Raw genomic sequence first — 24,328 nt, 5'->3', positions numbered from 1 at the left:
GCTCTTCACTACATTATTCCTGAGGCTTACCCGAACCAGACAACTGCTGCCCTTCAGTGAGGGAACACTGCCAAACAGAGGTGATGGCACAAATATTTCAAAACAATGGGTTTGCTTTATCTGTATCTTAATTTTGCGTTCCTAGTTGACTAAGATGTAGTCTGCCCATCAGGATATACTTCTTTAATTTACTTTGTGGAGCTGAATGTAAAGAAACAGGATCTGCTGTTCAGAAACAGCTGAAGGTGAAGTCCTGGTGTTTATTTTCTTACCTGATTTCACAGAGCATGTATGGGACTTACTGGGAGCAGAGGGGAATATGCTCTGCCCCAGTTTCCTCCTGAGATCAGCAGGTAAATTTTCCTGAACTGATATCAACAGCAGGAAAAAACAGTATTAATCTTTTTTTTTTTTTTTTCCCTGCAAAGTCTGGGCAATGTGAGCAATGATAGGAGCAGGATTGGGCCCCTTGGCATAACCTACAGCTAAAAGGTGTAAAACCTACACTAATGCTTCCGTGAACCAGCCAAAGTTCTGGGCCGAGTGATTTGCTGGTTATGCAGATATCTTCAAAGACAAAACCAAAATAAATCTATATTTAAGTGCTCTTGTTTCTTGTCTAAACACTTCTCTTGCTCCCGTGCTTAGCATCTGAATGTATTTCGGTTTTATTAAAGATGAAATGCACTGGGAAGAGGGATCTCTGGATTTACTGAACCTCCCTTTCAAGTGCTGGTGTCCAAACTGACCTCCGGTCAAGGCTTGCTAGACATGTTGACCATTACATTTTCAAATTATTTGCTCTTGCAATTACCTATATCTTAATCTTTGTCTGGAGAAACTGGGGGCATCCTGCTGAAACTTTGGAGTCATTTTGCCTTGTTCTGGGAGCGCTGCTCCTGTGCGTGGCGAGGAGAGGCCCGGCCTGCTGGTGGTGGCCCTCGTGCTCGTGCTGGGCCCCACACAGCTGGGGGGGGTTGTATGAGCAGCTCTCATTGGGGGCTCTGCTCTGATGGAAAGGTGGATTTTTTTTTGAAAAGTAGCAGTGTTCATATTTAAACAGCACGTAAGGAGAGCAGCTTTCAGATCAGCTGGAGATTTACCTACAGACACCCAGCGGGAGGGCGCAACTTCTGAGTACTTTTCACAATAACTCAGCAGCCGAGACTTCCTAGAGCCACTGTTTGAACCTCGTGTTTACAAAAGCCATCAAATAAAAGAAGCAATAGGAAAAAAAAAAAAAAAAAAAGGAAAAAAAAAAAAAAGAGCTTGGTATCTGTATTACTGCAGTTCAGATGCTGCATGAAGGTGATATAAAGAAAGGATGGGAAATAGGCTTGTGGGCTTTTTCCTTTCCTTCCCCCTTCTCTTCCTCCCTGGAGCTCCTGAATAACTTAAATGATTATTTTTTTTCCTTTGGTTGTTTGTCTTTTATTTTTACTGCTTATCTCATTCACATTGCACATGTGAGCCTTAGCTCATCCTGCAGGTCTCTGTGGGTAATGAAAAAAATCCGAGAGTTTATGGCATAATGAAGCAAATTAAGCCTGACTAGCTGAAAGTGGCATCATTTTTGCTCTGCTTGCTTGGAGCATTTCTCAGGTTCCGGGGGGAGGCTGGCAAGCTGCTGCTCTTTGCAGGGCATGCAGGTCCTCATCCCAAATGGGAGCAGGCCACCTCGGCTCCCCACCACCTGAACGTGACCTTGGAGGGGAAGATGTGTTTGCTCAGCGGTGGTGTCTGGCAGCTGCTAACAACACCACGCTTCTGCTTTAGTGGGGAGCAGGTACCTGGCCCTGAGGGTGCCAGAGGGAGATGCTGTGAAGGGAGTGGACATGAATTTGGGCCTTCCTTTTCCAGCTCCACGGCACCTACCACAGCAGGAATAGGGGTGCTAGAGGATGCCCCCCTGTCCGTTCCCTTTAGTATCTCCATTAGACTCATTTGGGGCTCATTTTGACTCAAAACCTGTGAGGAGCTTGGCTCCGGGGCTATTTTGAGTGATTAGGAGAGCAGCACTGATACATAATAAAGAGGGAGGAGAGATGCTCCCTCTCAACAAGAGGAGTAAAAAAAAATTCCTCACAGACCTCAGAGGCAACCTGTCCTGAAGCATGGGACAAACCTGAGAGAAACATGACACAGAAAGCACCATGGGCAAACCTCAGCTGGGTCTGCTCCTATCTCCTTCCCTGGGGGAGCCAAAAAGCTTTTGGCTAAAAGGCCAAAACCCCCAAGCCTTCCCTCTTCAATATCCCGCCCTCCTGTTTCAGCAGAGGCTCCCAGCCAGCTCCCTCTGATCTATCCGGAAGCTTCCAGAACTTCATGCCTCTGATTATCAGAAACTTTCTAATTACCAGCCTAAATTTATTCATGACCGATTTATAACCAGGAAGCTCCGCTCCCTGCTTCTGCCACCGCAGGGCTGTCAGGAAAGATTCATGAGCCCATATGTCGGCCAGGCCCCGCGTTCAGCGGGCGTGAGGACGAAGTGCCGCTGCGGTGCCGGGTGTCTGTCTCCCCGTGTTCGTGTGTAAGCTTCCTTCCATCCCAGCCCACCCTCACGGCAACAGAGCACAGCACAGAGGTATGTAAATGGCCAATATAGCCTCGTTGTGGACCCAATTCAAGCATATGCCAGTAAGTTTCTTCCAGGAAAAGAAACAGATTGCTTCTGTCTCATTTTCTCTCTTTCTTCTCTCACTCCCCAGAAAACAGCAGCGTCTCCATATCCCCTGGGGAAGGTGTGAGCAGGCATTTGTGGCCCCAGAGACCTCAAGGACTGCACGTTGATCCCGAGGAATCCCACAGGCACCGCGTGTGGGGCAGCTCAGGTTATTAAGCCACAGGGATGGTTTCCAGCGATAAGGTGCTAGTGAAGCAGCTTGGTCCTGGACACAGCCTCCGCACACCCACTTGTCCACCTGAGAAATCAAAAAATGGAGAGAAAACCCTAATTCAATTGAAGCATTACTGTGCCTGTCCCACAAAAGCAAGGCCACGGTCTGAAAAGCGATGCAGAGATCCCATCCCTCACCTAAAACGCAAAGTGGAGGAATGAGCAATCACCTCTGGAGGCCCATTTACCAGAAGATATAGGAGAGAGCAGGGGGAAAAGGAGAAGTCCGAAGGCTTTCTGAGCAGCTCATTTGTAATCAGTGGCTAATAGGCAGTGATTTATCTGGGCAGGGCTTGGGCCTCAGAAATCCATTCAAGCTTCTCCAGGGGAAGGAGGAGGGAGTGGGAATCAGATCGAAATTTCCAAGTGCTGAGGTCAGAGCATCTGTTTGCAGGCTCTGTGGCCTTATCCCGGCAGTTTGGCCACTGATCCCTGAAGTCTGCCTCCTGCAGCAGCCATCCGTGCCTCTTTCTGACGAATTCCTCAGATGTCAGGCGTGCATTTTAAAGGGTTATTTGTGAGGAGAAGCAAGCCGGAGAGAGGAGCCGGAGCGCCTGGCCTGTCAGTCAAGGTGCACGGTGCTGTTGCACCAACAGGAGTCATTTTGACAGAAAATTGCATATCAATTGGCTCACTTCAGAATTACCAGGAGAGGAAAGCAGAAGCCTCAGAAATGGGAGATAGGCAGTCCTCCCACCCGAGGCTGGCACAGAGGGATGTGTCCTGAAGCCGAGCAGCCTTTGGACATAACCTTCCATCTGTGTATTTGCTTAGGGAGAGTTTCGAGGGGCAACAAAAGGTGCTGGGAGACACAAAAAGGGGAAAATAAATGCACTCAACATGCCAAGGGTGTGTGGGGGAGCTGGGACTGGCAGAAGCCCGTGCTGGGCAGAGCATCACGCTGCAACCATTTCTCGCACCTAGCACACAGTCCTGGGCAATGTCACCGCAGGGCTGTGCGTGGTCAGTGGGCTAGAGGGGCTCGGGGACACAGGAGCCACCTCCCACTGCTACTGAAAGGCAGCAGCTCAACGTTGTTAAAAACCACAGAAGGGCGTTTTTTGGGGCACCCATCAGCAGACCTGGGGCTCGCTTTCCCAGCCGCGGTGGAGCAGGACCAGTGAGGTCCCTGGGGCTCTGCCTGTCCCCTGCTTGTCCCAGAGCAGGAGCTCAGGAGGAGCACGTGTCATTCCAGCCTCCTTCACCTCTGCCTCCCGGATCGAACTCGCCCTCTGTATTTATAAAAAAAAAAAAAAAAAAAAAAAAGAAAAAGGCAGCAAGAAGGGCTTTTATTGTGAAAAAGAGACTCTTCAAATGCCTGCTCCCCCCTTCCCAGCCTCAGGGAGGTGGGTCTGGGCTGCTGCAGAGTTGGAAAACTGGCGGCCAAAGTTGGCCGGGCGTCCGCCCGCCGGGAGTGGGGAGCCCACGCGGAGGCTGCCCCGAGCCCCGAGGGAGACGGGGGTGACAGCGCCTCAGGGAGAGGAGACGCATGGATTGGACTTTTTAAAAAACCTTTCATTTATTTTATTTTATTTTTCTCTCTCTTTTTTAAAAAAATTTATTTCCATTTTATGGTTTGCGATGTTCTGGTTTTCTATGGAAGCACTGCCGGGAGCTGGTGCCCAGCCCGGGAGGTGACTGCATGCCACCTCTGCTACACGTGAGGAGCAGGACATCGGCTGCTGCTGGGAGCCATGGTATGATTTGGGGGTTTTCCTCCTCGAGATGGTGCTGGGAAGGGATGCTGGGTCCATGGGATGTGTTGCGAGGCCATCCCCCAGCTGCCTCCATGGATCAAGTCCAGAGGGATCCCTCGTGGGGCTGGAGCATGCAGGCAAGGCTCCAGCATGGATCTGTCCTTTGTAATGCTAGGGATGGGCGAAGCGAATGGTTAACAATCAAGGAAGTGTATTTAATTATCTCAAAGCAGTTAATTAAAAAGCTGAGGAAGCGAGCAGTGCCTTACCCACCTCCACTCTGCCACCCCTGCAAAAACCCGTGTCAGGCAGCGGCTGCAGATGCACGTGCTGGGCGAGACGGGAGGTGCCGCTGCCAAAAACTCTTCTGGCATCACCCACACGTGTCACTGAAATGCCTTTAAGTCCCGGGAGCATGGCTGGGGGGGCTCAGGGGGCTGGTGCACGCTGTGGGGCCAGTGGTGCTGGTGAGCAGCAGGACTCACAGCAGAGCACATGCACGGGCTACTCTGAGTTCCCCGATTAATGATGCCAGTTTCCTACCAGCATCAAAAAGTGTTTTTTTTTGGGGGGTGTTGTTGGGTTTTAAAGCACGGCGAGGCCAGGGCTTGGGGCTGCTCCCCTGTGTCCCCAGCTCCAGCTGAAAACACAGCGAATGCCAGCAGCAGGCTGGGGGAAGGCTGCGTGAGGGAAATACCTCCTTGCTTCTGGCTCCAAAATCTGCTGGTGAGTAATTTCCAGCTACTCTGCCGCTCTCCCAGTACGAGGCAGCACACATAAGAGGGGCTGACGGCGCTTTATTAATGCTCTCGCAGAGATGCCAAATGCCATAATTACCCCTTCAAAAGCTCAGTAACCCCGTGGCTGCTTGCCTTCCCCGAAGGCAAAGCCTCTCCAGAGCCGGGCTGCGATCATTCACCTGGTGGGGTCGGCTGGGAGAAGGAAAAGCAGGATGCAGGAGACAACGACAGGCAGGGAGCAGATTCCTTTCCCTTTTTATTTTTATTTTTTCCCTGCATAGGAACTAAAGGAACGGGTTAAACCTAGGGAAACGGTTACCTTCCTGAAGCTGAGGATGGGCACAAATGAACAATTCTGTTTTCAATAAAGCCAAGGGGATGAATGGCCCCGCTGTCCCTCCCCTCCCGGCCGCAGCTGTGGAATCCCACGAATGCGTTCCTCTGCTCTTCAGGAAGAAAAAAAAAACCCTTAGAGCAAGAGAGGGGAGACTGAGCCAGCCGACTTGTCCATCCTCCACCAAAATGCGTCCAAGGGAATCTGGAGCCAGTTGTGCAGAGCCCCCGCAGGGCACTGAGCACGTGTGCCTCTTCTCCGGGGCTGGTGCGCCAGCTCAACATGAAGACTGGAAATAAATGGATCAAAACCCACTCCCCAGCTCATATATAGGAAAAATGTGACCCCCAATAAAAGGAATAAGACCAGATCAGGTGCCAAAAATGTGTAAGAGCATTTTAGTGGTTCTTCAGGCACTCACCAACAGGATTGGTAAGCTTATCAAGAGCAAGAAGGGAACAAAACTTGTTTTTATTTAAATGTATTCATCCCCGTGTAGCCCAGAACACGCTGCAAAATCAGGTCTCACTTCCCAGCACCTTTGCTCTTTGCTGCTGCGATGCAGGAGGCAGCACAACCCCGCTGGAGATGCAGGGCCGAAGCTGGTGAGCAGCTCAGGAGTGCACAGGGAGAAGCTTTTAGGGTGGGGGACATTGTGAGGAAGGGGACTTGAGAGGAACCCCTGGGCTCCTCTCTGCTGTCACTGTCCTGGCTTTGGGCATCCTGTGGAAATTGTTAGGGTGAGCAGAAAAGCAGCCGTGTCCCTCGGTGCAGCTGCAAGCGAGCTGCTGAGGAGCAGGACTTCTGATTCCTGAAGAAGGTGGGGAAGAAAAAAATCACGTTGTTTTCCAACAGAAGGAAACCAGGCGTGCAGAGGCTGTGCGTGTGAGGGGTTAGCAGCGAAGGACCCCGGCATGTGGTCTGCAGGCTGCTGCCCTCCTCCGGAGCATCCTCCGCGCAGTCCCCGCGGCACAAAGGCAGCACTGTTGGAAGGGAGCGGGCGCGCAGATGTTGCACGAGGGGATGGAGCAGAGCACAGCAAGTTTCAAAGCCCCATCCTGGGCAACTGAGCTTTGTCGTGTTCAGGTTTGGTTTGGACACGCTCATGGGAAGAGCTGAGTGGGTCAGCTTGGGGGGTTCTGCTGGCTCTGCGGGACAGACCCAGCACCACCTGGCAGCAGGTCTGGCTTCTGGGGGCTTTTCAAGCAATTTTTGCTCAAATCGGTCACGGTGGGCTGCGTTGCCTGCTGTCCACTCGGTTCTGTGTTTATCTGGCAGGCTCTAGAGGAAAACAGGGATGGATCCCGCTTTTACAGGCCACGTATTTCTATGGCATCTTCTTGAGTTTGAGGGCTGTTCCTCACATTCCTGGATAATGAAGTTTCGGGTTTGTTTTTCTTTTCTTCCACGCTTGACAAAGCCAGTTCGATGCACTTTGCAAAGCAATTGGAAACAGGCTCCTCCGCTTCAAATTCCGCCAAGCTTCGAGCGCCCCGGGAACAAAGTGTCGAGGATAAAATCCTCTGACCCACACTTGGAAAATCTCACCCTCGAGTGGCCAGGCCATGCCCTCGGGAGCCCGGGCTGTGCTGTATGTCCATCTGAGGAGTGAGCAGATGTATTGCTTACTCCTTGGCATCCTGGCCGTACCTCTCCGAAGCATTTTTTATGGGTTTTTCTTCAGCTTGCCTGCTGGGAAATGTACCTAATTTCTAGAGAAGACGTGCTGTACTGTCAGTTTGTCAAGCTGGCAAAGCAGAGCTGTATGTATGGTTTTCATTTCAGGCTGAATTGAAGCCATAGCTTAAAGTGCAGCATTTTTTTACAGCCCAGACTCTGAGAAAGTCTCTTTGGAAAAGGATTTACCCTGGGTTTATAAATACAGCACCATTTCTGCAGTGTTATATCATCTAGATTATTATTAAGTTTGTAATATTGACTGCCAGAAATAACGTAGAGGCTGTACTTGCACTTTTTTTTCCCCTTATTATTGTCGATGTGGCAGTGAAATCCAGGCTCCCCGAGCCGAGCAGGGAAAGGGCTGCGGTGGCCCTGATCCAGGAGCAGGATTCAGCCCCGGCTGTAACTAAACCGAGCCTGCCCACAGAGGGGACAAAGTGGTTCCAGGCACTGAGGATGCTTCAACCACTCGCCCTGCAAACCACCTTGACGTAAAAAATAAATAAATTGTAATTGTTCCCATCCGCTTGGCTCCCCGTGGCCAGCGTTGCTCTCCAGCTGTGGATTAAAAAGGGGTTTTCCCTCTGTGTTCGCCATGCTCCCTGCATGGCTCTTGCGTGCTCCCCCAAGGGTGTGAGCTCTGCTAATTAAAGCCAGTCTTGGCTGCTGTGCCTGGACAAGTGCTTTCCACACCATTACAATAAGGGGAAGAGTTCCCAAGTGTGTTCATGAATGTTGGCAGCAGAGCTCGAGGTCTGGTTTCAGGGACCCAAAAAGCTTCAGAGGTGTTGTTATTTGGGTTGCTTTGGGCAGGGCTCTGAAAAACACTCAGATGGGTGTGAGATTTCTGGGAAACCCCTCTATTTTTGCCATGTGGGTCTAACACACACCTGGTGCTGCACAGGAGGAGGCTGGCACAAGCTGAGTGTGAGCGAAGCGTTCCTCCCAGCAGCTCCATTTTGCTGCGCTGTGCTGTATTTCTGGGAGAGAAACAATTAAATGAGAGCTATAAAGCTAAATCACTCCAAATGCACCATCACAGGCTTTTGGAAGCTGCTTTAAATCTGCTCAGTCCTTGAGACCTTGAAGGAAAACCCACTTGGGCCCTTGTAGGTTTTTGGGTAGTGCTCAATCAGCTGCTGAGGTGCAGATGAAACATTTCTCCTGGCACAGGCTGCCCAGAGAAGCTGTGGATGTCCCATCCCTGGAGGTGCTCAAGGCCAGGCTGGATGGGGCTTTGGGCAACCTGATCTGGTGGGAGGTGCCCCTGCCCATGGCAGGGGGTTGGATTTGGGTGATCCTTTAAGGCCCCTTCCAACCCGAACCGTCCCGTGATTCTCATGAGCTGCCTCCTGGAAGTCACTCTGGCCGCTGGCTCTCACCCCCAGAGCGTTTGAGCTCTTGCTTTTTCAAGCTTTTCCTCTTACAAACAATTCCTTATCCCTTCCTTGGCAATACACCACCCCGCTATGTCCGCTGTGGATGTGCTTGTGCTTCCAAAATAAATAATTGCAAAGCGAAGAGGAACAAGGCCCTGTTCCCTGCTCGTTGTCCTGAGCCTCATCGCCGAATTGCTTGGAAATGTCTCTGTAAAGCACGAGAGCGGTGCTGGGCTGGAAAGCTTATAAAGAGATTATAAAATACGTTGGCCATCAGGCAGGTCACAGCCCGTGAGGTGGTCTTTGAGCAGAACCAGCGCTGTGATGCCAAGGAGGGCTTTAGGGCAAAGCAGACATGTTGGCCAACGTGTCTGTGACACCAGTGACACTCTCCTTTCTCCTTTCTGACCCGCAGGCCCAGCGACCGTGGCGAAGGATGGGGCTGAAGCACCCTCCCCTGCTGGCCCTGGGGGTCCTGCTGGCCCTGGCCCTGCTGGCGCTCACCCACCTGCCCCCGCCACCACCCGGGGACCAAGGCCGGGCCCGGTCCCTTCGCATGGCACCAGCACCCATATCACCGTCCCCACCCCCTCGGCCTCGGCAGGACACAGCCACCACCCTGTGTGGGGACAAGCCGTCCTCCCGGGGGACAAGGAGGCGTCCTGGGGACAGCCGGCGGCTGCGGGAGCTGGGCCCCCATTCCCCTTCGCCTTGTGTGGAGCGGCCATGTTGGCGGGGCAGCCCCCAGCATGGGGACAGGCTGCGTTTTGGTGGGATGGCCCCGCCGTGGCTCTCTGATGATGACATTCAGAAGATGAAGCTGCTGGCCCAGGGGCAGGTGGTCTCCAAAACCCGTGTGCCGGCCCATGGGCAGGTCCTGCGTGTCCACCTGCACGCCGAAGGGGACCCCCAGCCCCCCAGTCCTGGGGGGGACTGCAGGGATGGGCGCTGCGGGCTCATCAAGCGCCCTGGGGACCTCTACGAGGTGGTGGCTTTCCACCTGGACAGGGTCTTGGGGCTGAACAGGAGCCTGCCCGCCGTGGCCCGCCGCTTCTCCAGCCCCATCCTGCCCTACAGCTACACCAACGGCGCTACGAGGCCCATCATCTGGTGGGCACCCGACATCCAGCACCTGGAGGACACCAACAACGACCAAAACTCCTGCGCCATGGGGTGGCTGCAGTACCAGGAGATGCTGCGGACTCACGGCAGGGCCCCGGTGGTGGCGGGGACGCCCTGCAAGAGCATCCAGCACGGCGAGTGGGGCCGCCTGGCGCTCTTCGACTTCCTCCTGCAGGTAGGGTTGAGGTGAGGGAGGCTGCCTGGTGGGACACGGCGTCCTCCTGTGCACACCTCTGTCACCTCCTTCTCTTCTGTGAGTTGTGTAGGCTGTGTTGTCCTGGGAGAGCATGCCAAAACTTGAGTCAAAAATTACTGCTTTTGGCTGCTGGGGTAACTTTTGCACCTTCTGGGACATCTCGGTGATTGCATTTAGCTGGATCATTGGTGAAAATCAGAGAAGCCTGAGGAGCTGAAGCCTTGTCTGTATCATTCAAAAGGTGGTGGCTCTTTGCTGGCTGAAGATGTTCAGGTCTGGTGGGTGATCCATGGCACTGCCAGGTGCCTCAGGACCTCAAGCCAGCCTTCAGGCTGGTGAAGCTCAGCTGCAGGTTGGGGTGGGAGGAATATGGAGCTTCTCTTGCTGTAGATGCTGAAAAGAAGAGTGAATGCAAAGGGTTCAATTTTTCTGCTCAGCCCACAACATTTCAAGAATTCCTCAACTTTCAAGCCCAGGCGAAGTCTCTCTGACAAAAGAAAAATAAATAAATAAAAATCCCTGCCACCAGGCAACTTCCCTTCATCTCCTCAGCACAGGGTGAAGGCAGCATCTCCTGCGCCAGCCCCGTGGCTTTGATGCAGTCACTCCAGAGACGTGCTGTTGGTGTGGGGAGTCTTCATCCCTCCCCCTCTGTGTGGTAGTGCTTTCCTCCTCCTCCTCCTCCTCCTCAGGGTTAACAGGCTGATCTGTCTGGAAAACCATAGCCTGCTGCTGCAAGGGATTACCACAGCGTCACAGGCAGTTATCATTTATTAGGGAGTAACCTTGAGGAGGAAAAAGGGGTTTCTGTGGAAAAAAAAAAGAAAAAAAAATAAAGAAAAAAAGAAAAAAAAAAAAGGAAAAAAAAAAGGAAAAAAAATGAAAGAAAAAAAAGCCTGTTTATGTACCTCAGGGCTGCAACTTTCATTATTAGACAAGGGGAAACTACCTGAAACGACAATTTTATATATATAAATACATATACTTTAAAAAAAAAAAAAAAGGAGGAAGAAAAAAATACTATTAAAATGTGTGTTCTCATTACTCTTTCTGTTTTTTTGGCACGGCCTGGCCATTAATCTTTATAACCTCAGACTATGGCTGGCAAAGGAGACGCAGTCATGGTTGGGCTTGGAAATATTTTAGATGAAACAGCCAAACAAATGAGAAGATTAACCAGTCCCTTTCCCTCCCCCAGGCCAAAATACCATTGAATGCAATGGAAAAGCTGCGTCTCCAGGAGAAAAAAAGCATCCAGTTTTAAGGAGACTTTCCTGCAGAGGACCAAAACAGAGGAGTAATAAATCAAGGAGCAATCCACTGGCTTTTTCTCAATAACTCAGTGAGATCCTCCCATGTGGAAAAATCACATAAAGAGGCATGAAGCCAGCAGGATACTGTAGTAATGAAATAATGTCTCTAGCATCCTGCAGCATGTACTGAGGAGAGTGGGAAGCCGCAAACTTTGAGCCTTCCCGTGCAGCCCTGAGCCAGGCATTGAGATCTTCATCATCTTCTTCTAAAGGGTTTTAAAATTTGGCTTCTTCTGCATTATTCACTCTTTACATCACACACACACGGTGTTTGCAAGTAGGAGAGTTTCGGGCTGCTGGCTGTCCCCTACAACCTATGTTCACCTGAGTCCCATAGGCCTGAGGTGTCAGGAGAGAGAGGTGTCTCCTTTACCATGGGTAAAACGCAGAGCGCCGTTGAAAGGGAGCAGCTACTGGCTTCATCTTTTGCCTTAAAAAGAGCCCAAACCTCAAGCATACTCAGGCTGCACCCCTGCAGCAGCATCCCTGTCTCCTTCTGATGTTGTCCCATCCTTCCTGGGACCTGCTCGGTCTGGAAATTGGCTCAACTCCCCCAAAATGAAGGCTGTGAGGGTCGCTGCCCCCCTCCCTTGATCAAGCATTTAAGGACGTGGACACTTTCCTGTTTGTTTTCTCTCTGTGTTTCAGAGCTTTTTTTGCTGACAGCTGGGGAATGCAGAAGCCGAGGCGCTGTGGTGGTGGCCACAGGCATTTTTGGGGCTGCTCTGCAAGCCCAGGAGTCTCACACGTGGCTCTCCCCAGCCCCCTTCCTTCCCTTTTCCGTGACGCAAGAGTTAGTCAGGCTCTTTGGCGCCCTACTTGAGAGCTTCAGCAATCACAGATTACCCCTGATGAATGCTTTCCCATCAACAACACCCAGAAAGACCAAAAAAAAAAAAGAAACTTCTGGTGTTTCATCACCTATTTGACCCCCAGATGACTTTGCAGGCTCAGTCCTTCAGGGTGTAGCAGTCCTTGTAGGCCCAACTTCTTCCGGAGGACAGTCACCCCTAGCTTAAATGCTTAAAAGCATTTTATTTTCCTCTGAGCAAGGAAAGCTCCATGTGCGGATCCCCGGGACCTGCCCACCCCAGCTGTCCGCCCCAGCTGAGAACCCCAAAATATCTCCCACAGGTTCACGACCGCCTGGACCGATACTGCTGCGGGTTCGAGCCCGACCCCTCGGAGCCCTGTGTGGAGGAGATGCTCCACGAGAAGTGCCGAAACCCAGCCGAGCTGCTCCTGGTGCACATCCTGGTACGTTCCCAGCCCTTGTGACCCCTTCCCCTGTCCCATGTCCCAGGGACATGGCCAAAAATGAAGGTTTCTGGGAAGTGCTGTCTGCTTCTGGCCCCCAGAGGCTCTCGGGGTTACTCAGTGCACCAAACACCCAGCCTAAAGCACCGGGCTGGTGACTGCCCGTGGTAGCTGAGCTTCTCCTTCCCGTCCCCACCGGCAGGTCCGGAGCAGCGCCCCATCCCAGCTCGTGTTCATCGACAACGCCGGCTGGCCACAGCAGCCGGAGGCAAAGCTCAACTTCAGGCTCCTGCAGGGCATAGACAGGTAAGGCGGGCAAGGCGCACGCTCCTGGTGGGACATCCCTCCCCTCCTGCAGAGCCTTTGGTGATCTCTGCACACCCACTGGGAGTTGCAGTGAGATGAAACCAGGCAGAGAGAAAACCCATCTGTTTTCACGTGTCCCGGTGAAGTGGGTGGGGGTGGCTGATGGCAGTCTCCATCCTGAATCTGTTTCAGCTTCCCGGAGGCGGCCGTGGCCGTGCTGAGGTCGGGCTGCTTGGGCCGCCGGCTGCTGGAGTCGCTGTACGTGGACCGGGAGCTGTGGGACAGCCAGGGAGGCGCCGAGGGGCTGAGACCTCTGATACGGACCCTGGAGAGAAGGGGGCAGGTCCTGCTGCGGTACCTCCAGCAGCACAACCTGACGGCGAGGGGCACGCCACGCTGAACCCCATGGTGGTGGCTGGGCCTCTCATGTCCTCAGTTTTTGTGATGTGGAGCTGTGGGTGGGTACTTGCTGCTCCAAAAAGTGTTTTTTTTTTTTTTTAATTTAACCCCCCCATTGGTGGGATGTCCTGGAAAAGGAGAAGGGATTGTAGGAAATACAAGGAGACCTTCTCCAGAGACATCCCACAAATGCTTGAGAAAGGCACTAAGCAAGGCTTATCATGCAACGATCACAACATGGGATTTTCATCAGATGTCTACCAGATTTTGGGTGCCTTCACTCCCCTCTCCTCCCCAGCACCTTTGAAAACTGCAGTTTTGACCAGCTGAACTGACAGAGAGCCTGGGAAAGGTTAGCCAAGCACTGAGAGGCACTGCTCAGGGCTGAGGGAAGTCACTGACAATCTTCCCATGGTTTGCATCGGGCTTTTTTTGATGATGCCTTTATCCTTCCCAAAATATGAAAAGCAGAGAGTCTGGAGTGGTGTGGGGAAAAGCAGAGGAGACCTTCCTAAAAAGTCACCAGAGCTGAGCTCTGTCTTCCCCCAAGGAAGAGGTGATGCGTGCCTGATGTCTGCATGAAGATTTCTCTAAGGTTAGCAGAAAAAAAAATAAAAAAAATCCTTTAAGAAACATGCAGGGTTACCTCAGCAGAAGGCAACTGGGTGCAAAACTCATTCTGCGAGCGCTGACACCCCCAGCAGCCAGGCAGTGAGAGCGCACAGCAGCATCCTGGCTAAATTGGGCCTCAGGAGTCAGGGCAGAGAGCAAAACAAGCAGGAGGACACATGGGTGCCTGCAGAGAGGCAGGGAAGCGGGCTCCTGTGCTGTCCCCGAGCCATCCATCTCGGCCGTCTGTCAGTTTTAGAGCCTGCGAGGGGGTACTTCCACAGCCACGCTGATAAGTGCAAGCAATTACCTTTCCCTCTTGCTTAAGAGAAGATGAAGTGAGGCTGGAGTGACATTAATCAGCCAGTGTGAGTGCTCTCCGAAAGCATCGGCTCACGACATCGTGTGTGCCTCAGCATCCGGAGCACCGGCAGCATCTTGCTGCACTCCTGCCCTTGAGGTGATAAAGGAAACCCTTCACCCCATCCCATCTCCACCAAGAAACCCCACCGAAGCCCAACTCATGGGGATTCATTATCAAGAGGTGACCTTAGCCTGTGAACTTGGAGAATGAAACGACTCATCCTGGGTCCAAAATAACTCAGCCGTGCCCAGGCACTGCCTGATGTGAGTAAATGAGAATAATAATGTCACACAATGAAACCCAGAAAACAGTTTGCTGGCTGAACACATGTGGGAGCATCTGTAAACCCTTATGTGTCTGAATAAAAATCACTCCTGAATTAACAAAGAGTCACGTATGGATAAATGTGAGAAGCAAAAGCCATGATCTTGCTAAGATTGATCATTAGTTTCCTCTAAATATTATTTTTTCCCCATGTGTATTTATCCATGTAGAAAGCAGAATGCACAGGCCCTGAGATGTGGCCGCAGTGGTTCAGAGAAACCCCTGGGGACTGCTCCAGCCCCATCAGCCTTCACCAGCATCAGGTCCCGTTCACTCCAGCTACAAACACGGTGTGTTTCCTATTATATTTATGCTCTTATACCAGGATAAAGCACCTTCCCTGGGCTTGTAGAGCCTAAATTGCAGGAGGCTCCCACGGGGGCGATTGGAGCAACCCCTGGTCCTAACCAGGCGCCTGCCTGTCTTCAGCCAGGGGAGCTGGGATGGGGAACAGCCTTCGGGGCATGCCCGTGTGCTTGCTGGCTCCTTGACGGGATGGAGGAGAGCATCAGCAAGGAGGCAGGACCGCAGGGAAAGCACTGCTGAAACCATAAGACACCAACACCTTCACCTTTGCCCCATGCAGATCCTGCAAAGCACCCACTGAAGATGATGAAGGCCCTGCTCATGCAAAGGCAAACCCAGCTGGAAGGGAGCCACAAGCCCTGGAAGCCCAGCCCCACACAAATTTATTGTTAAATCACTGGATATAAAAATAATCTGCCTTTTAGAAAGCAATTTATTTCTGCTTTAGGTACTTGCTTAAATATTTATGTGGAAAAGGAAAAAAAAAATCCTCTCCGACGTAGGAATATCATCGTGGCAACGGCCTTTAAGATTAATGGGAGTAAATTAGCCTGACGTTTTGTTTGCATCCAGCACAGAAACAGATAAACTCCCCCCGTGATGGATTTTCTTCATTAGTGGGGAGAACGCCTAAGGTGCTGCTTTTGACATTGTTTCCTTCAAATGGTTAGACAAACAGTTCATCAAAAGAGTGTAAAATTGTCGGGAAATGAAGCAGATTAATGGTCGGTGGAGGGGAGATCGTGGAATTTATGGGGTAAGTAGCAGCATCACTGGAGCCTAGGAGGCAGCTTATTAGATGAGCAACGTGTGCCTGCAAGCACAACCCCAGGGCTGCAGCGGCGCGCGGCAGATTTACAGCTCACGGAGATAAAACGAGGCTGAAACAACGAGGCAGTGCTCGGCTCCTTCCCGAGCTGGTGCTCAGGTGAAATATCCCCATAAAACACCGTGCCGACTCGCAACCCAGCCTGCCCCCGCTGAGCTCACGGGTGCAGCAGTCAAAATCCATTTCCACGTCTAAACACCCAGCACAAGATGCCCTCCCAGGAGAGGAGCTTTTCCAAAAGTGGGTGCTCTGCTCTGGCAGGGAAAGGCTCTGCCACCAATTGCTTCCCCAGCAATTACCTCTGGAATGATAATTAGCTGTCAGATGGGCCAACAGGGGAAAGGAAACCATGAGCCAGCCCCTTCCCCGTGGTGGCTCCCAGCCAGACCCCACAGGCATGTGCTCAGCTCTTCAAGTTCCAAAGAGGGACTTTGGGTGCACGGATGCCTATGAAAGTCCAATTTACATGTTCCCATAAATCCCAGTCTCCAAGATTTTTCTCCAGCAGGTGGCATTGGCTCGACAGGGCTCCGAATATAGAATTGGGATCATCTAGGTTGGAGAAGACCTTCATGATCACACCGTGTTAGCCGGAGCTGCTGAGCGTTCCCTGTCCTCCCCAAAATGCCAGCTGCCCTTCTGCATGTTGGAAGTGATGGAGGCCACCAGGAGCCCTTTGGGGCCGGCTCCCTCCAGCACACGGGCTGGGAGGCAGGGAAGGGAAGTCCGACCTATCTCTAAACCTGTGAGCTTATCTCCCTGCTCCCCCTTTGAAGAACAATTTTGCTCCATGGTGCTGTGGTTTGTTGGTGGCATCTCCCCCACAGCGCTTCCCCAGCCTTGTATCTGCTCCCCACTCCAGCAGGCAAGGGAACACGTCTCCCAGTCCTGCTTTTGGGGCAGATTTTGCTCCATTTGGTTCTTTTTTTTGGGCTGTATCCACTGTGGATGCAGTGGCACAGGCTTCGTTGCGAGTATTTACGCAGGTGTTGGGCTTTAATTGACCATCCTGGCTGCATCACACAAGTCCCAGGGCTGATTATATACATAAACAAATGAATTTTTTATTGCTTTGACCTCTTCTGGAGAGAGAGGAAGATGAAAGCCAAGGATGTGGACATCAGCTGTCCCTTTTCCCTCTCTGCTTCCACCGAAGCCCAGCACAACGTGGTAAAGGAGCTGCTCAGAAGCTGGCTGTCACACCAGGCTGGTGGCCCTGGGGACACCTGTGGTAATGCTGTTAGGGGCTGGGGTGCGACTAAATGGAGGGGTTTGGAGGTAAGGGAGCAAAGGGAGGTGCTGCCATAGCACGTGAGGCTGCTTCAGAGGCAGCCCGAAGGAACGTTTTCGCTGTGATTCCCCAGCTCTGGCACAATCTGTGTCAAAATCTAATAAAATGTGGATGTTCCCGAACAAACAGCTTTTAAGACTTCAGAGACCCGGGCTCACAGCAGCTGAGAGAGAGTACAGCTGTTATTTCTCGGTCTTAAGCAGCAGCATTAGTCATTACCTCCAGCTGGGCTCCAATAATTGCCTCCATAAAACCGGCGGTTTCACAACAACCTGGTGCAGATGATGGGCTCCTGCCCAAAGCTGGGGGCTTGCTGTGTACCATCCCACAGGGATGGCCAGCTCCTGCCCATGCACGGGCCTCCACAACACCTCTTTGGTGCCAAAGTGAGATGCAGCCTCCCTCATCAGCCTCCGCTGGGCTGGAAAATTAGGCTGGGGGGAGAAATGTGAGGTCAAATCAACCTGCGTGGACCGCTGTGGCCACCAGCCCCATGCACACCTCACCAGAGCTCCCCGGAGATGTTGGCACTGCCGTATACTTTGCGCTCGAGGAAGCCTTTTGGTAGCGGTGATGAGGCAACGTTTGTTCTGTTTTCTGCCTCCCTAAAAGCAGGATTTAGGGCATCAGCAAGTCCTGCTGCTCCATCTTCCTTTGGAGGGAAGAGATGGAAGCAGTGGAGGAGTGCAGTGCTGAGAGCAGGCAGGTGATGGGAACAGATGCAGAAGAGGAAAACGTGAGGGTAAGGAGCTGAGCTTGTCCTTCGTGATCATGGGGCATGCTCAGAGACTAAACCTGCCCCGTCAAAACGTGGTATTTTTAGCACAAGGTGAGAAACCCAAATTCAGGCCTCTGCTGCAGTCCCCACAGCTAAATCCTGGGGTTCCTACAGCAAAAATCACCTGGCTGGGACCACAGGCTGCAAGGGCACCTGGCTGCGGGGCAGGAATATAGGGAATATTTAGGTGTTGGGAGGCAGAGAAATGGGGGGAAGAGGACTGACCTTTGAGCCAGCTGTCTGCTGTGCCTTGTAAACCAGATTTTAATCATCTTGGGGAGACCACTGTCTGCTGCTGCGGGCTGCTAACCAGGTCTGCAGGAGTTACCCTGCAAAAGGTACATTTGTGGGGTGTCTCGGTGATCAGGGCCCCAGCTCCATCCTTCGGAGACCAAAGTGCAACCTGAGGAGGTGGGTGCAGACCTGGCCATATCAGCCCCCATGTGACTCCTAAGACAAGCAGCATGTTCCTGACGCTAAGACGGGCTGCGGAGGATGCTTTAAAATATGCTGAACTGCTCTAACTGTTCTCATTCTTTTTTTTTTTTTTTTTTTTTTTTTTTTTATCAGTCATTATATTTGGAAAAGACATTGCCAGTGTTACTGGGAGCCTGGAAGTCTACCTCTTTGCGAGTGGAGAATCGATGATTTGCTAGCTTCTTCCCTCTGTGAGAACACCACCACTAAATCACGTTGCTTTATGAAAAAGGCAATGCCCTCGGAGGACAGGCAAGGTGGCTGATCACAGGCTGCCTGCAGGGAGGCACAGCTCTCTCATGCGGACTGAATTTCCAAAAAAGAAGCTAGTGAGGCCTCTGTGAATGTCGCTGCTAGCTGCATGGCCAGGCTTTGGCCCACATGGACGTGCCCGCAGGTACAGTCAGACACAGCCCAGCGCTGTCTGCTGGAGGCAAGGAAGGGAACGATGTGTTAGACAGGATCAGTGCTGGAAGAAAAAAGACTGAGAAAGTTTTAGCACCTGCAGTAATCCATTAATATTTTCAATCTGGTGCCATTACAATTTAAAATGTTGAAAGGGCACAGGAGAACGAAGGTGCATCATGCCAGCATCTCCTGGTGGGCTGCAGAAGCCAACCAGCACCTGCACCAGTGGCTGAGGTGTCCTTAATGTCACACAAAAACTCCTCGCCCACCTTTCTGTGGCTGCTGGGCTTATAAGGTGCCCTAATTTCTAAGCCAGTTTTGGGGACTCAACTCTGGCCTTGCGATGTGGCAGGTTTTGGATGAGCTGCTGCCAGCCGCCTGGTTTGGTTAAAACCCATGATGGAGGTGGTCTCTGCCACAGCTTCAGCAGGCAGATCAAAGAAAGTAAAAGACAGTGAAAAAAATAAAAATTTTTTATATATAAATATATATACATTTCCATTAGACCCCTCATCGACCTTCCTTACCCCAGCTCTCCCCCTAGATCCTACATGCTGGGGGAGCTTGGCCAGACCCCACACCAGAAGATGTCTATGGGACTGTCCCCGTGGAGAAGTGGTGTCCTCAGCCAGGAGAGGCCACCTAGGGCAGAGCCCCAGCACCCGTGGACCTTGGGAGCCTGCGGGCTCCCAAAAACCAGCTGGATGAGGTCACCGCAATGCAACCTTACTGGAGACTGGGGATCTACAGGCAAGGCTGGCCTTGTCCAAAAATCCTTGATGGGATCCTTCACCCAGTGCCCAGCTTATGAGCACATTCATTTCCCCCTTCATTCTCCAGCTGTAAAGGCAGAAAATTTAAAAATTAAACCCTGCTGGGAAATAAAATAGTCGTAGGTCCCTTGAGACACAAGTTACAGCTACAACCCAGCACCAGGAGTGTGGAAACAGCCTCGCTACGTATTGTGGGGTTTGACAGGTAGGAAAATATTTCTCAGCCAAGCATTCCCCCTCTGATTTGGGTTAACAGTTTGGCTCCAGCTTTATGGAGAAATTCCTGCCTTTCCCAGAACACATAAATTTTAAAACGTAACCAGCACGAGAGAGAAGATCTATCTGCTGGATGCCTGATTAATGCTGAATTCCTTCCCTCCGTACAGCATTCCTCTTTTGAAAGCACTCTGGCTCTTCACAGCTCCTCTCCTTCAGACTTTGCGGAGATGCCTGTGCTGAGGACAATCAGGGAGTTCAGTTTTCGTGTTGTTTTTAGCGTGGCAACACACACGAGATACATGCAATAAAAAGAACAAGGGGAGCTGTTTTCGGCAAACAATTTATTTCTGCTTGTGAATTATCCAGGAGGATAACCACTACATGTTTTTACTACACAGTCAGCTGTCTGTCAGAGTTACTGGGCAAGCCACATCAGCGTATTTTGGTGTGCGAGCTGTGCCTCGTGATGCCTGAACCCCCTGCCTCCAGGAGGAACCTGCTCCCACCAGCAGTGGGGACCAAGGTCAGCACACCTATGGGATGTCACAGATGGCTTTGCAGTGCCAAGACCAAACTTTAAACCTAATTTGATTCACCAGCTTCCAGCCCACCCCACAGAGCCTGGCCACGGGCTCCCACACCCGTGGATGTGGCTGGGTAATGGGAAAAGGCAGCAAGCCCAGCTGCAGCGCTGCCTTCTGAAGAAGTCCTGACATCGCAGGTGGAGCCGAATTGGAAAATTAATTATCCCCATCAGGAAGCTTCAGAGCTGAGCAATAAATGGATCCCTTTCACAGCCAGCTTCAGCTTTGCCCCTCTGCTGTGAACCTGTGTAAATGAAGCGGTGCTCGGGGAGTGTCACAAGTCTCGGGAGCCCTGCTAGGTCTCAGCCCCAGCAAATCCGCCTGTTCCTGCGCGTGGGGCAGGCATTGCAAGGCTCTCTGCTTTGGTCTTCTTCCCGGTAAGCAATTGTATGCAAAGGCCTGATTTTTGTTTATCCCTCTGCACCCCGCGTGGTTATTTACATGAATGCAAAGGGCGTGAAAAAACCATCGAGGCAGAACGGGGAAAAAGAAACAAACATACAAACAAAAAAAGCTGCCTGGTGCTGCAGTTGGATGCTCTGACTACACCTGTTAGCATTTTGGCATCGTCGGCCTGCTCCTGAAACTGTTGCTCTCACCACGTCAGTAATATTTGCATAAAATTAGCAAGATGAGGTGGGACTGGCATTGCAGAGCTCTCTCCACCGAGCAGAGAGCGTTTCCAAAGTCGCTCATCCAGCCCAGAGGGGCATTACCAGTGTGTGTGTGTAATTTTCTTTTTTTCTCTCCCCCCTCCCAAAATGTGACCGCTCTAAAAGGCAGCCAAGAAAGCAGAGCCAAAAAACCCTTGCCCAGGATTTTGTGGCTCGGTGTGCGCAGTGCTTACCTAAGCAGCCCTTGTCCGAGTTAATGATGAGGAAGAATCAAGCCGACCGTGAATATGCTCTGCTCTTGCATTTTAGGAGCTGAGCAGGATTTGCCAGGGATATCAGGTGTGCCCACGCAGGACAAAGCCTCCCAGGGCTGCTGATATTGCAGGTGCAATGCACTGCCTGCATGAACAGCAAAAACCACACAGTGCTTCCTGAAATTGCTCTAAATCCCTCATTTTCAAGCCGCAGGAGCCCCTCATCTCAGCTGGAAAACACCTCCAAGGTCACTCACCAAACCCAACTTGGTCTACTAAGTCCCATCGCTAAACCACAACCCTTGCTGTGGGGTGGGACCCGCAGTGTTTGCCTTGGGTAAAACCTCGTGGTGCCTGCACCCATCAACAGACTGGTTCGTGGAGCTGCCAGGATGCCCCATCCGAAATCCTGACTTCTTGAACGTGCTTAAATTTGGTCCTTCCTCCAGGAGGTGATGGCTCATATAGGGGGAACATGCACCACAGAGGATGAAGGCAGCTGTTCCTTGGCAGGGCTTTCCTTCTGCCTGCATGGGCACACCCAAGCTTTGCAGCGAGCTTTTGGGGAGAAGAGGCTCCCCTGAGGGTCTCACGAAACCTCTGCAATGCAGGTGGGGCCCTCATGTCAGCCCGACTGATTTCACAGCCCTCCCTCTAGCCTGGGAAAAGGAAAGCAGCCTAAATGAAATGCTATTTAATCAGAAAGCACCCTCTAACCCCTAAGGGATTCCTGAAAACTTTGCTTCAAAACTACTTTCCAGTGGAAAGCCAGCACTTGAATTTCAATTCTCCCATTAAAATGACGGTCGTCTCCCTGACAGAGCTTTTATTGCGAGGGGGAGAGGGACGGAGGAGAAATTGCCAAAGAAAGCATTTCCCATAGGAGCAGGCGGGACGTTCAGCTGCGGTGAGCATCCCCTTGGAGCTGTGGCAGACATCCCACTGTCCCCTTTCTCCAAGGAGACAGCATCTCAACAGGGCACCGCTGAGCAGAGGATCTCCTGTGGCCATCTCCTTGCCAAAACGTAGCCGCTGGGAGGTGGGGAGAGCCCGAACACCACACACCTGAAGCCCTCCCGCCCAGAAAACACCTCCCAGATGAATCCTGTTTTTTCCCCCTCAGGTAATCTACCATTCGTAGCACTGCTCTGAAACACCATCATAATCCTGGGGGAGAAACGTGAAGGAAGGAAAGAAAAAGACTTCTCACACACCCCTTGCCCTGTCTGACTCTGAAGCATTCATGTGCAGGGAAAAGCATCTTTCGCTGTCTGAAGGGACCAGAGGACAAAAGATGCTTGTGAAATACAGATGTATTAACAGATGTCTCCTCCTTGCATTAAAACATTAGCTCCTGGATGCTTGCCTGGCCGTGGCTGGAGATGTGATGGTATTTTTCAGGACAGCTCTTGCCCCTGCCCAATGGCCAGCTCAAATTTCCCCTCTTCCAAAGGCAAAGCTGGAGACTTGAAAGGAGGAAATAGGAATCAAAAAGCAAGGTAGAAGCAGATATAAATCCACAAAACGAGGCAAGGCAGGGTTAGGATGAGGGCTTGTACGAAGAGCACATCTCCGTGCCCAGCTCTGCGGTCGCTCACCCCAGGCAGCAGCACTACATCCTGCCTCCCTCTGCTCCTCTCTGCGGGGCTGAGGAGGGAAACGGTATTGCTGGGCTCGATTAGGCTTTAAAAGCACCACATTTACACACGGCAGGACGAAGCAATGCTTAAAGGTGACGATTGCTGCCATGTTATTGGGAGAAAACAGGAGGCAGCAGCCAGGCCCGGCCCTCGCTCCCCACAGGCCACAGGTCGCCTTCGGCTCCATGCTGCAGGCCCCACGAGGGGCTGTGTCGAGGAGGAGGCGACTTATCTCACACAAAGACTATGATGTGCTTCGTACACACGCAGATGGTGCTGCTTCTTGTGCCACCCACAGCACAGATGGACTGTCAGTCATCACACGGAAAGCGGATCCAAGAGCGCTCCCACCCCGAGGCCACCAGGAAGGCACGAAGCGCTCCCGTATCCACCCAGCCCGACGCTGCGCGGGCACCAGAAGCAAAAATATTGTAGCAATAAGCCTGCTATTTATACAGCTCGGCGGATGAGACGCAGCGATGAGGCAGAGATGCTGAAGGCACCCTTTTGTGTAACATTAATTAGATATTGTTGTGCTTATGGGACGCCTCACACCCAGGCAGGCCCCGCTTCTCTCCTGATGGTCTCAGTTGGGATCTTTGTAGGGCTCTGCCAGCCACAAACACAGACAGCCCACAGGGGCAGGGGCTGATGCTTACAACAAACCATTTCCAAAATGTCTTCGTCCAGTCTGGGCCCTGTGAGGAGCAAATGCATGGGGGGGGGGGGGAGCCAGTGGCACCCACAGACATGGCAGAAGCCAAAAGCTGAGGAAATCCATTGGGCCAACAAATAGCTAACTAAAAGAAATAAAGCAATTTAAAAATATAGCAATATTCTTAAGCAAAAGCTGGCCTGAAATAATTTCTGGTTGTCACGGGGGAGAAGCAGCACAGCCTCCTGGGAGGATGGGGGCTGCACCGATGGGAAAGCGTCGCTCGCAGGAGAGCAGCGCCGGCCCGATAGCGGAGCCATCTGCCTCCTGCCTGGAGCTGAGCCTCTCGAGAAACGCTGCTATTCCTGGGCACTGCTTTTGAGGGCAGGTCGGGGCTCTGTGCAACTGAAAATAACTCCGTCGGTACCCAAAGTCCCGTCCCGCATCCCTGTACGGCCTGCAGCTGCTGCTCCAGCACCGTGCACCTGCAGGCTGGCAAATGCCCCCTTAACTTCTTCATCCTCCTCCTCTTCCTCTTGTGTTGGGAAGAGTCCTCCTGTGGCAGCTGGCTGCTCCCTGCTCTCCGGCTAATTAAAATGAGATATGAAATGGCAGCCAGAGGAAATCCTCTTGGCTGATCCATCTCAGTAAGCACACCCAAGGCGGGGGGCAGCGAGCCGCAGCCCAGCTTGCTATTAGCATCCTGCCCTGCCCCGAGAGGGTTTTGGATGTAATCCCAGCTATTTCTCTTTTTCCTGGACAGCGAGGCCTGACAGCAGCACAGAGCTTAATGCATTTGCTCTGGGAGCATCAACAGATGATGCAGAGGTAGAAGGTGCGAGTCTCCTGAGCAGCACAGCTGCTCAAAAGGAGCTCCAAAG

At 52.0% G+C, this 24,328-nt stretch overlaps 1 protein-coding gene across 4 annotated transcripts; it reads left to right on the top strand.

Annotated features, from left to right (window-relative positions):
* The first annotated feature begins 4,249 nt into the window (after positions 1 to 4,249).
* GASK1A (golgi associated kinase 1A) lies at positions 4,250 to 22,831 on the top strand. 4 transcript variants are annotated; one of them, XR_011093959.1, is made up of 6 exons: positions 4,250 to 4,596; positions 9,145 to 10,026; positions 12,495 to 12,617; positions 12,820 to 12,923; positions 15,206 to 15,682; positions 18,394 to 22,831. XR_011093959.1 is itself a non-coding variant. In XM_068674500.1 (6 exons), the coding sequence occupies exons 3-6, from the start codon at positions 9,166 to 9,168 to the stop codon at positions 13,321 to 13,323; spliced, it is 1,296 nt and encodes a 431-aa protein (XP_068530601.1). In that variant the 5' UTR covers positions 4,251 to 4,596; positions 5,618 to 6,102; positions 9,145 to 9,165; the 3' UTR covers positions 13,324 to 14,684. The 4 variants fall into 4 exon arrangements, 3 of the variants coding, with proteins under 3 accessions (XP_068530601.1, XP_068530600.1, XP_068530602.1); XM_068674500.1 differs by lacking the exons at positions 15,206 to 15,682; positions 18,394 to 22,831 and adding exons at positions 5,618 to 6,102; positions 13,116 to 14,684 and having other exon boundaries at positions 4,251 to 4,596; XM_068674499.1 differs by lacking the exons at positions 15,206 to 15,682; positions 18,394 to 22,831 and adding an exon at positions 13,116 to 14,684 and having other exon boundaries at positions 4,252 to 4,596.
* The last annotated feature ends 1,497 nt before the right edge of the window (positions 22,832 to 24,328 follow it).

Source organism: Anas acuta, chromosome 2 (genome assembly GCF_963932015.1).
Source record: "Anas acuta chromosome 2, bAnaAcu1.1, whole genome shotgun sequence".
Classification (NCBI taxonomy): domain Eukaryota; kingdom Metazoa; phylum Chordata; class Aves; order Anseriformes; family Anatidae; genus Anas; species Anas acuta.
This window is presented reverse-complemented; position numbering and strand designations above follow the sequence as displayed.

Bases quoted from the DNA above. Each gene is read 5' to 3' on its own strand.
- GASK1A (XM_068674499.1), top strand. The intron at 10,027-12,494 runs GTAGGGTTGAGG...TATCTCCCACAG, and splicing joins TCTTCGACTTCCTCCTGCAG to GTTCACGACCGCCTGGACCG. The intron at 12,618-12,819 runs GTACGTTCCCAG...CCCCACCGGCAG, and splicing joins TGCTCCTGGTGCACATCCTG to GTCCGGAGCAGCGCCCCATC.